We start from the raw sequence: 11326 nt of genomic DNA on the forward strand, positions 1-11326 counted from the left end.
AATGATCTTTAAATGCTCCCTGGGAAGAGGATTTATGCCCTTTCCGGGTGAACCGCTCCCTGGACCCTTATAAACTGGGCTCGGTTTTAATGGTATTCATTCATTTCCCTCGGGAAAAATTCGAATTTCACGTAGTCTCAGGGTTTTGTTTCTGTAATAAAATATAAAATAAAGTGTGATTTTCAAAGGGTTGCCTTTAATCTTTATATCCTATCCCGTCCCTCAACTTGGATAACCCTGGTTTATAAGAAATTAATCGCTCACTACCTTTTTCTAGATAAGCAGGTGCAGTAAAAGGTCGCTTCTGAGTCCCGGAGCCCCGGGTTAGAACCGCCTTATTCCCGTGCTGCTGCTTACTCAAGGCTCTGTGCGGCCGCTGAGCGCACGCGCTGTGCCACCCAGGCGACAGCCGGGCATGCAGCCGTGCCACGAGACCAGCTCGCACCCGCTGGGGGCAGCGAAAGGCCAGTGGCGAGGCTGGGGGTAACAACCAGGGTCCACAAGCACCAAGACTCTCTGTCCTTGGCTGCAGGGCTGCCGAGCCGAGGGAGATCTGCAGACGGCCCTGAGGCTGACCCCGGTCGCCGTGCTGGGCCTCGCTGCCTCTGCAGCTCTTGTGCCGGCTTAGGAACTGACGTCCTGTTACAGAAAGACCCAGCTTCGGTATCATCACGGCCTTTCTCCAGAGACGGGATGGTGGCATCAAGGATCTCACAGCCCTGACGGTTAGGGGACCGGGCAGGTCGGTCTACATCGCCCCTCCTGCTCTTTCTGCTACTTGCAGAAGCCTGGGCGTGGAGAGACTGGAGCCACCGATCACACGAGGGCCTGTGCGTGGGGCACTGCCAGTGGATTCCAATGACCCATGAACGGAAGGAGACTCTATCAAGCGCCCTGTATGTGCCAGGCCCTAAACGAGGCCCTCTTGCAAATGGGATGTCATTTAATCCTCCCCATTACTGAACAAGCAAGAATGGGTTTCTCCAAAAGGAACGAAGCACTGACACAGGCTACAACATAGATGAACCTCGAAGGCTGAGGGAGAGAAGCCGACATGAAAGGCCACAGAAGGTGAGCCCGTTTATAGGAAATGCCCAGGACAGGCAAAGCCGTAGGAACAGAAAGTAGATGAGTGGTTTCCAGTGGGGAGGTCTAAATATTTTGTACTTTCCACTTACGATTTCTTCTTTGACATACATTAGTTAGAATTATTTTTTAAACTCCCAGATGCATGGGAAGTTGCTTTTACATTAACTTTTTTTTTTTTTTTTGGCCGTATTGCATGGCTTGCAGGATCTTAGTTCTCCGACCAGCGATTGAACCCACAGCAGTGAAAGCGTCGAGTCCTAGCCACTGGACGGCCAGGGAATTCCCAACATTAACTTTTTGTTTAAACAGTGATTGGTTCAAGGACAGGCACGTGACCCAGGTTGGTCTAAGGAGATTCAATCCTGGGACTTTCACTGGGAATACGGGGAAAGGAAAGCTCCTGAGGTGTGCAGGCTGTTGATTCTGCCACAGCACAGGCGACAGCCCGTCTGAGAGTAGGGCCCACACGCCCGCAGAGCTAAGAGGCGGAGAAAGACATCATGCGACTCTCTGGGTCTTTTCAGCCCAGAGAAAAGCCCGTCTGTTCTCCTTTTGGGGAAGAAGATGGTTTCACATCTGTGTCTGTCACCTACACTTGAAAAAATCCTATCGATACAGCTTCCCTCACTCACTTCAAAATATCTATAATCTAAATGTCATAAAATATCTGATGGGCTGTGTCTCAGGCCTGCGTCACAAATGTAATCTCCGACAACTGCTACCCAGAGTCTCTTAAAATACCGGCCAAGAGAAGTGACAGTGATTATCATTTATATAAATAAAGTGGTTCTGGGACTTCCCTGGCAGTCCAGTGGTTAGGACTTGTAGCTTTCACTGCCGTGGCCCTGGGTTCAGTCCCTGGTTCGCGAACTAAGATCCCGCAAGCCTCAAGGCGCGGCTAAAAACTTATTTTAAATTTAAAAAATAAAGTGGTTCCACCTATTACCATGTCTCACAAAAACTTAAGAGGGACGTTGCCTCTACGAGACTCAGGCAAACCCTGGCAAAGCCTTACCCATTCCAAGACTGTGATACCCAGGAGGTCCTTTTGGTCCAAGTTTTGGCTACCTGGGTACCTGCGGTCAGGAGGCTGCAGAGGAAAATAGATATTCTCATAGCACAAAGAGTTTCACGAATGAATTGACCATTTACATAATTGGGCTCCACTCAAACATTCCTCCCTGCATAGCTCCAGAATCTCTTTCTCTCTCACACATACACACACACACACACACACACACACACGCACCCAACACTGAAAGGCCTGGGAATCATGTTGTGAGGCTGTGGAAGTACAGTGCAAATCAAGTCAAATTGTAAATCTTATGAAAGATGCAAGATTTCAGAAAGCCCATAAGTGTAATAATACTGAGGGATGTTCAGATCTAGCCCAAAGCAATTGGCCAGAGTGGGAGGGTCTGGCCGTGCAACTGAGGACCACGAATCTGACAAGGTAATGACAGGCTGGTGCTCCCACAAGAAGGGATTCGAATATGAAAGAGAGGCTCTTGGGGAAATGGAGGGTGCCCTTGTATATGTTAGCGCAACTGACCCTCTTTGTAACGGAGCTGAGAAAATCACACATGATGTGAAGGAGAACGTGGAGAGCTATCACACAATTTGTCGGGAAAATTATGAGCCTGCCAAATCAACCCTTGATTAATTCTTTGTTGGTTCTACAAATTAATATAATTGCATTCAGAACCTAAGTTTCCTTGAATACAAGACAAATTCAAGATATCCCCTTTTTTTCTTTCTCACGATAAATTCTCAATATCTTCTGCCCCACCATTGACATCATTACTATTTGATTCCCATTTTAAGTGAATTCACTTAAGGGATCTTTCTTTCCAGTTCGATTTCCATCTTGCACTGGAGAACGTCAGCGGCAGGCAGTGAGCACCTTCCCCGCTACTGTAAGTGTGTAAGTCCTGCCCACACATCCACTCAGGCCGCCAAGAAGCCTCCTCCCTGGACTGCCTCCACCTCACCCGAGGACAGCCTTTGCACCTCGCTTCCTCCAAACTTAGTCTTTATCGAAGATCTAGACCAAAAAGCCGCCAGTGTCATCAAAACATCACCCACTTTGTTCTTCCAACATCTCTTTTATAAAAGTGATAAGCTTATTTCAGACTTAGGGTTGTTTTTGTTTTTGTTTTTGTTTTTGGTGTGGGGAGGGTCAGATGTCTTGTACCAATCTGCCTACAGAGAGAGAATACATGAATTGGTGAATAAAAGTAAATGAACCTTTTAGAGGTTTCACATGGCAATACATTGGCAATTGGCTTTTGGGGTGTGTGTGGGGTGGATGTGTGTTTAAATTTAGAACCAACAAAAAATTAGACTCTCCTGAGAAATTGATATGTTTCTTCCTTTTTGAGTATTGGAACCACAAAACTCATAACCTTTCCCACTGTGAACTGGCTGCAAGAAAGCTCAAAAACAAGTTTCCTCTTGATTTTTATGTCTATTTTGATAATGTCTTGTAGACATGCCTTTTTCTTTTAGGCCAGAAATCATTGTGGAATGAGCATGCTTCATTTGACTTAACTTGGATTGTACAAGGAGCCATTACATCATGAGAAAAGGCGGTAAGGACATGAGGGGTCCCAAAGCTTCCTAAGGGGCTAAGTGATGTGGACAGACCAGGCTGGGGGTGGGGTAGCATGTGCCCTGACGGGCCTGTCAGGGAGCCGGAGAGAAAGCCTTCTGAGTGTGCGGTTTTGAAGGGTGTTCATCCCCTCAGGAAGAGCCTCGAGGCTCAAATTACTGCAGCATCAGACAAGGCTCCCCACCCTGCCAATACCACTTCCAGCGTGGAGAGAGGGAAGATATGCGGGGGGCTGGGGGCGCTCTCAGAATCCCTGGGAGGAACCAGAAATCATCCCGCTCCAGGGCAGCACTGCCCGTCTTCCCCTTTACCCGGACATGCGAGCTGCGTGCGGGACCAGTAATTAAGGGTAAAGGTCCGAAGCCCAGATCCAGCCCTTATCAGCTTTGTGACCTTGGGCAAGTTCTTTGAACCTGAACATCTTGTCTATAAAACCGGGATAATAACAACTCTACTTAATGGGGATGTTAAGATTAAATGAGTTACCATAGAGAAAGCACTTAGCGGCTTCCCTGGTGGCGAAGTGGTTAAGAATCCGCCTGCCAGTGCAGGGGACACGGGTTCGAGCCCTGGTCCGGGAAGATCCCACATGCCGCGGAGCAACTAAGCCCGTGCGCCACAACTACTGAGCCCGCGTGCTGCAACTACTGAAGTCCACATGTTTAGAGCCCGTGCTCCGCAACAAGAGAAGCCACCGCAATGAGAAGCCCACGCACCGCAACGAAGAGTAGCCCCCGCTCGCCGCAACTAGAGAAAGCCCGTGCGCAGCAAGGAAGACCCAACGCAGCCCCAAATATAAATAAATAAAATAAATAAATTAAAAAAAAAAAGCACTTAGAACGCCTGGCACGTACTAAGTGCCAAATAAATGTTAGCTATTCTTATTATGCCCCTGGACATGGGAGGATATCCCAGATGGGCTTCTGAGGGCAGAGGCCCCTGGCACTGCCTAGAGCGGTTAAAACGCCTTTGTTACCGCCAGGCAGGGGACGCTGACAAAGATTCTCTCCTACACCAAACTCTACTCCCTGCACTTCTTTTCAACCAGGCCTCCACTTTTTGGACTTCTGCATTTTCCAATTTTAGCAAGAACTGCCCCCCCATCCTCCATATCTGATACCCTCCCCCCCAGGTCGGATCAGTTCCTCATCCCCCACCGACCCCCAGGTGGTCTGATACCGCCCCGGCCTGCCTTCAGCAAGAATCCTGCTAGGTTTCCTTGGCTAGAAACCCCCAACCCCTGATGTTTCCTCTTAGTAATTTCCCACCCACTGACCTAATGCTGCTCCTTGGCTGTAAATTCCCACTGGCCCCTGCGGTTTTAAGTGAAAAACGTCACCTGCCATAACAGTAAACAAAGGATGTTGCAACCTACAAGCCATCCCGTCACAGCCCGTGGACGCTGCACCCTGAGGGGACTCCTCAGTATGGAAAGCGAAGGATACTGGCCCCAGAGAGCTGAGGTGCACGTCAAAGGAATGATTTCAGTGAGCCCAGACTCTGGCATCTCCCCATACATAGAAAAGCACTAAATTCCTTAACTCGAGGTGTCTGGTTTTCTTTAATGAACAGTGTCTTGCGACGTTCCGACTACCCGGTGTTTGTTGTAAAAGCCCCTATGTATCCTGGATCCTCCCTTACCTCTTCAGATCAGTCCCTGAGTTATGTGAGATGCTGTGTCCCGGTCTTAAGTCCTCAGTTTTGTCCACCGAATAAAACATAACTCTCAACTTTTAGGTCGTGCATTGTTTTTTCAGTCCACACGGTATTTGGGGATGAGCCCGGTGGGTCCCACACTGAGGTCTCCTGTGCCCTATGTCAACGGTCCTGAGTGGAGTGTTTTCAGCGCTTTAACTGCCCTCCCGCCCTGCTTTTCTCTCTCAGCTCCCTGTGCTTCTGTGAGGGTCCTGGAGCCCACGGCCAAGGGGCCCGAGACCCCACTCCTGAGGTTCCCCAACCAAAGAGCTGCAGGGTCCCCGGCAGGAAGGTCCGAGGACCCCCTTCTGGAGAAGCCACAGGCCGGCAGGTTGGGGGGGGCGGGGGGGGGTGCAGCTCCTTCCCGCAAACACGGCGCCGGGACCGTCCCTGCCCCGCAGCACGGAACCCCGCAGCCCAGGGCCCGGAAGCCGCCGGCGGGACCGGAAGCCCTGCGGGCTGCACTTCCGGGGGGGCGGCGGAGCGAGCGCGCAGGCCTGCCGCTCGATGGGCGGGGTTTGTCCGGGGGCGGGCCTCCATTGCCCACGCGCGTCACTTCCGGGCGCGGCGCGGTGAGCGCGGGCAGCATGGTGGGCGGCGGGGCTGCTGGGGATCCGGCAGGGCCGGACGGGGGCGGAGAGCGTGGGCGTCCCCACGGGCCCCGGGCGGCTCCAGCCGCCCTCTGCCCTCCGCCCTCCGCCTTGCTGGGGGTGCTGCTTCTCCCGTGGGACCGATGGTTTCCCCAAACGCAGAAAACGAAACCTCAGTGGGCGCCCTAGAGGGGCGACGCGGGCGCCGCCACCCGCTCCGCCGGGTTTCTGCACCTGCGGCGCTTACTTCCCCCCCACCCCCGCGCGATGGCATGACTGAGGCCCCCAAGACTCAAATGAGAGCCGTTGGGATGCGGTGGGGGTCACAGTGATGCAGGACGGCGGGGGCCGACGCGTGGGGAAGGGGAGTCCTCACCTGCCTCCAGAGGCGAAAGTGTATTTTGACGTCTCGCCTGTCTGTATATACGTATGTGTCTAGTCAAGGGATCCAGAAAGTTGCGGGCGAATGAAGCCTGTATGGATGAACAGGCACAGGCTTTTGAATGGGCCCACTTGTGTTTCTGTTTTAATGCCCGATAATGCTTATTCTTGGAGCCTCAGGGCTACCTGCCATTGATCGATTGACTCTTTTTTTTTTTTCTCTCTCTTTTTAACGTAAACTGAAGGTGCCATCGAGCAGTCCCAGCTATGGAAGGTAAGCCATTGGTGATATCGAAAGAGAAGACTGCAGTGGTGTGTGGGGTCCCCACCCAGGTGGTCTGTACAGCCTTCAGCACTCACATCCTGGTGGTGGTGACCCAGTTCGGGAAGATGGGTACCCTGGTCTCCCTGGAACCCAGCAATGTGACCAGTGACGTCGGCAAGCCCGTGCTGACCACGAAAGTCCTTCTCGGGCAGGACGAGGTAAAGTGGTCGGGAAGGGCTCCCGGTGCCTGTAATTTGTCTGTACGGATGTGGAGCGTCTGGCAGGCGAGACCCGCCTCCAGCCCAAGACAGCATTTTCCGGAGGCTCCGTGCATTCGAGGGCATCCGCCTGCCCTTGGTGGCTGCCGCTCCCGGAGGAGTTGTTTCTGTAATGCAGGCCTCCCCTCATTTTGACCCGGTCATAGCACGTTATGGTGATGAGTGCCTACTCCGCTCAGGGAAGACCACCTGTGACATTTGACAGGGTTTCCCACCTCTGCAGACCCACATGGGTCTTTCCAGAGTAAAGATAGCTGGAAGAGACAGGAGCCAGAAAACACCGAGGAGACAAATCTAATGACGCTCTTTAGCAGTGTGTTTATGACTGGAGTGTCTGGAGAGTCTCGTTGAATCTGAATCACTGTCGCGCTGGACTTGCCGGGTGGTGCTTTAATGGTGCTGCGGGAAGCCCTTCTGGGTCCCTCAGGGGTACTCAGTGAAGGCATTAAGAAGAAAACAGGTTTCTTGCAGTTAAAGTGGTCTCTCCTTGCCTTCGCCAGCCTCTCATCCATGTCTTCGCAAAGAATCTGGTGGCGTTTGTGTCTCAGGAAGCTGGCAACAGAGCAGTCCTTCTCGCCCTAGCCGTGAAGGACAAGAGCCTGGAGGGGGTGACGGCCTTGAAGGAGGAGATCCGGACGTGCCAGGTGTGGTGACCACGGAGTAACCACCCGTGCCGTCCAGCAGGGCCACACGGCGACTCAGACACCCTGTCAAGGATTTGAAGACCCTCCCTCAGTCAGAAGGAGGGGCTTTATCTGGCTTTGGTCCTTGAAGCTGGAAGAAACATGCACGTCTCGGGCCCACTTTGGTTTGGGGGCTGACCTCACCTGTGGAGGGAGGGCGTGGAATGTGTCCTGGGGTGTTGTGAGCGGTCCTCCCTGGGTCCACACAGTTGCACATGGTTGAGAATTGACGGAACGAGTCATGGCCCTCAGTGTGCAGATGAATTGTTGGGGGAAATTTTTTTTTTATTAAAAGTAAATGCACATCCCAAAATACTTCACTGTCCTTCTTAACAGCGCTGCCAAACTTCAGGCACACAGTGTATGTTCACTGTAGTGAACCATAGTGGGGAAGAAAACCTGTTTGGTGAAAACTCGGCCTGAGGTTCACACTGTGGGACGGCTCCCAGGAGCCGGCTTTGCTGGCGCCCTCATCCTGCCCCTCTTCCCGTGACTTCTCTGAGCCTTCCGTTCCACAGACACTGCTCGAGGTCTCACTGTGTGCTGGTACCCTAGCCTCCGGAGCCACGTCCTTGAAGGCTGGGGGCAGACGTGCATCACCCCACGGGCACAGGGTGAGCGGGGAGGGCCCGCGTGGGGCAGACCAGGCAGCGCCCCGCTGCCCAGGGAAGGCTCCGTGGCGAGGGGATCCTGACGCGGGAGGAGGGTGTGTCTAGCAAAGGCCAGGAGGCGGGAGAAGCACAGACTGTAGGGTGTTGGGGGCCGGCTGCACGTGAAGCCCGAGGGCTGGGGACAGGTGGCAGGGCCTTCTGTGTGTGCCGAGCCCTTGGGACTTGATCCTGAGCTCTGCGAGGAGCCACTGAAGGCTTGCAAGTCAGGCTGGGTTTGCCCTTTGGAGGTATCCCGAGGTTAGGTGGGAGCGTGAGGCGAGGCTTGGCCTCAGGACAGCGTGTCTGCCATGGAAGACGGCCCGTAGGTGCCCAGGCCTGGGACCCACCTGGGGTCCCTCATCCCTTCAGATGTGGTGACCTGGGTCACTGATCGTACCAGAGACCAGACCAGTAAATCTTTGTGCCGTTTGACTCTTAGTCTCGTTAGAAAATAGGGGCAGCAGGAGAGTTGAGGTGAGAGCCGGGGTCTGGAAGCAGAGACCAGCTGGGATCCTGAAACGGAGTGGGCAGCCAGGACGCCCTTCCGGGGAACACCGGGGGTGGATCCGAGTGTTTATGAGATTAGAAAGGGATGTTTTAATTTGGTTTTCTTGGAACCAAAAGCCTCTGGAATCCTGAGTCTGATTTTAGAAACCCCTGCTGAGGACAGGTGATGGGAGAGGCTGCACTGCTGGTCCAACTTGAAAAGAACTTCGTGAGTTTGTTGAAGGTGGGACGGAGGAAAGCTGTCTTCAAGGGCTCATTGCCTCAGCAGACTCCCAGGGGAGAACCGTCAGCCTGCAGAGCTCGCGTCCCCTCTGGGGACAGTCGGGTAAACCCACAGGTGCACACCAGGCTCACGGGGTGACCAGGCGCCCTCAGCATCAGAAGGGCCAGGGAGTCACACGGGATCCGCCAGACTCCCCAGAGGGGGTGCTGGTGCTCGAGCAGGCTCCTGTGCGGGGAGCCTGAGGGGCCCAGGACCCGACCCCCGACCAGGGGAAACAGGCAGACCCACCCCGGGAGACACGGGGCTCCTCGGTGGCCAAATCTGGCTCGGGGACTGCGGTGTGACGTCTCCACAGCCTTGCCCCTCCCTCCCTGCTTGCTCTCAGTGCAGTCTTTCTCCTGAGAAGGTCCCACCTGGCGTCTGCACTGGGAGGGCCCGGAGGACACTAGTTTTAAAGGCCAGAAAGCAGCTGACCAACTGGAGAAGAAGGGAAGGCCCTGTCCATGCACGTGTGAGGACCCCAAAGGTGACACAGGTCATGGCAGGTTTGGGGACACAGGCACTGTGGAGTAAAGGAGATGTGCGGGGCGTCAGCAGGTCCAGGGGGCAGGCAGCCCCTGGAGAACCGGCGCCTGGGCTGGGGGCAAGGGCAGGGCACCGTCCGATGACACTGGAGCACCACCGGGCAGGAGCCTCCTTGCTCAGAATCAGCCTGTAATTATGTACACCCCTCATCTAACAGTCAGATGTGTTTGTCCGTGGAAACGTGCTTCTCTCGCTTGACCAGCGGAGAACCTGAACCATGGGTCGGGCTCCACCTTGGGGCTAAGTTCAGATTGGCAGCTCTGGTTTTCTGATTTGGCCCCTAAGTGCACAACGACAGGACGGGCTCACGCTGCCTATTGGTGGGGTCTGGGGTGAGCCCTTCATGCAGCCGTGGTAACGCGTTCAATCCTCACGACAACCCCGTGAGGCCACTGCTCTCATCTACATGTCAGATGAGGAGACTGAGGCGTGTCTGCCCCCGAGCCGCAGGGCTGGGGTTGCAAGTGGGCAGAGAGCCTGGAGTCCACGCTGGTCCCCCGTCACCCGGGCCCTCACTGACACTCATTTTTGGACCCCTTTCTCTAAGGAGTGGGCCGTCCGCCTCGTCAACACTGAAGGCAGACTTGCCTCCGTGCTTCTGCCTGGCTCTGATTCAGCCTCCGTGTGGGGGCCTCCTGCGAGCCAGGCCCTGGCAGTGCACACACCATCTGAGTCCTTATGACTGCCCTTAAGAGGCAGGTAGGCAGTGGGGAAAATGGAGGCTCAGCAGGACAGGGCGAGTCGCTCAGACCCCCAGGTGATCAGTGGTGGCCCCAGGATGTAAACACACCTGAGCCCCTGTTACTGGCACAGTCCCACGGTTGCCCGCCTGGAACATGGTGGGGCAACTGACGTATAATTGAAACCAGGGTCCCCAGCGCCTTCCCGAGTGGCACTTATTCACAGCTGCCCGAGGCTGTCCGGTAGCTATTAAAGAATACAGGCTGAGACCAAAGGCTTCCGTCACTGAAGCCAGTGCCTCACTGCTCTGCTCTGCCTTATAAATCAAGACATGTGACTCCTGTGAAAAGGCATTTGGCCCTTTGCTTTCCGCGTTGCTCTGCTCCCAGCTGCTATAATTCAGGAGGAGAGATACATTCTCCAATAAAGAGGTCTATAAAGCCGCAGTTTCCGCAGGCAGAGCTGTCGGCTTTGTGGAAATTGTTATTCCTTTAGATGGAAAGGCTGAATATGGTGCTTACCCAGAGATCAAACTGTAATTACAACTTCCAGCAATTTATGGCCAAATGTAAATAACGAACGTGGAGCTGATTTGCCAGCCCCTGCGGCACAGACTGGTGGATGAGTTTCCCTTTTTCAAGGCCATGCCCTTGGACCAACGTGGTATGATTCATCCGACACGGTTTCCTGCTGAGCTACAAGTAGAGAACCCCAAGTTCCCCTCCCTCTAGCTCCCTTTTCCTAAGTGGACATGGGCCTGTGGCTACAGTTCAGAGTCAAGGGCCAGTGGGTACCCTTGGCGGTCAAGAGAGGCCAGGAGGGCGGCCACCCATGGTTACCAGTCTGAGCAGCTTATCCGGGGTTTGACAGAGCCCTGGATCCACCTGAACCAATTATGACAAATAACCCACGGAATAAGGCAGTGACCGCGGGGCCCAGCTGGATAAGCTGGCGTCGGCTGTTTCATTTAGCGCCTTGGAGTGAAATCGGACGTCAGGGGCGGGTGCCGGGTAGCTGATGAGAGTGGCCGGATGGATCAGAACGAATTCAGAGCAGGCAGAGGCACTGTCGTCGGGGTTTCGTAATCA

The 11326-nt window shown here is 54.1% G+C and overlaps 2 protein-coding genes across 11 annotated transcripts in view; one reads left to right on the forward strand and one right to left on the reverse strand.

Annotated features, from left to right (window-relative positions):
* Positions 1 to 5852, reverse strand: part of LOC309613338 (uncharacterized protein) — a 67746-nt gene extending 61894 nt beyond the window's left edge. For 5 of the 9 annotated variants that reach the window (XR_014235655.1, XR_014235658.1, XR_014235659.1 and 2 more), the window contains exons 1-2: positions 5342 to 5846; positions 2105 to 2179 (exon numbers count right to left, since the gene is read on the reverse strand). Coding sequence is in view for 1 of the 9 variants with exons in the window: in XM_082360049.1 (XP_082216175.1) it covers positions 2105 to 2179; positions 5076 to 5219 (219 nt within the window). In the remaining 8 variants the exon portion in view is untranslated. The other 4 variants (XR_014235654.1, XR_014235657.1, XR_014235656.1 and 1 more) reach the window with 3 other exon arrangements.
* Positions 5853 to 5896: 44 nt separating this feature from the next.
* On the forward strand, positions 5897 to 7905 carry PSMG3 (proteasome assembly chaperone 3). 2 transcript variants are annotated; one of them, XM_082360056.1, is made up of 3 exons: positions 5897 to 5967; positions 6612 to 6849; positions 7410 to 7905. In XM_082360056.1, exons 1-3 carry the CDS (start codon positions 5903 to 5905, stop codon positions 7560 to 7562), a joined length of 456 nt encoding a protein of 151 aa, XP_082216182.1. In that variant the 5' UTR covers positions 5897 to 5902; the 3' UTR covers positions 7563 to 7905. The 2 variants fall into 2 exon arrangements, with proteins under 2 accessions (XP_082216182.1, XP_082216183.1); XM_082360057.1 differs by lacking the exon at positions 5897 to 5967 and adding an exon at positions 5974 to 6412.
* Positions 7906 to 11326: the final 3421 nt, after the last annotated feature.

This window comes from Balaenoptera borealis (assembly GCF_965194805.1).
Source record: "Balaenoptera borealis genome assembly, chromosome: 16".
NCBI lineage: Eukaryota > Metazoa > Chordata > Mammalia > Artiodactyla > Balaenopteridae > Balaenoptera > Balaenoptera borealis.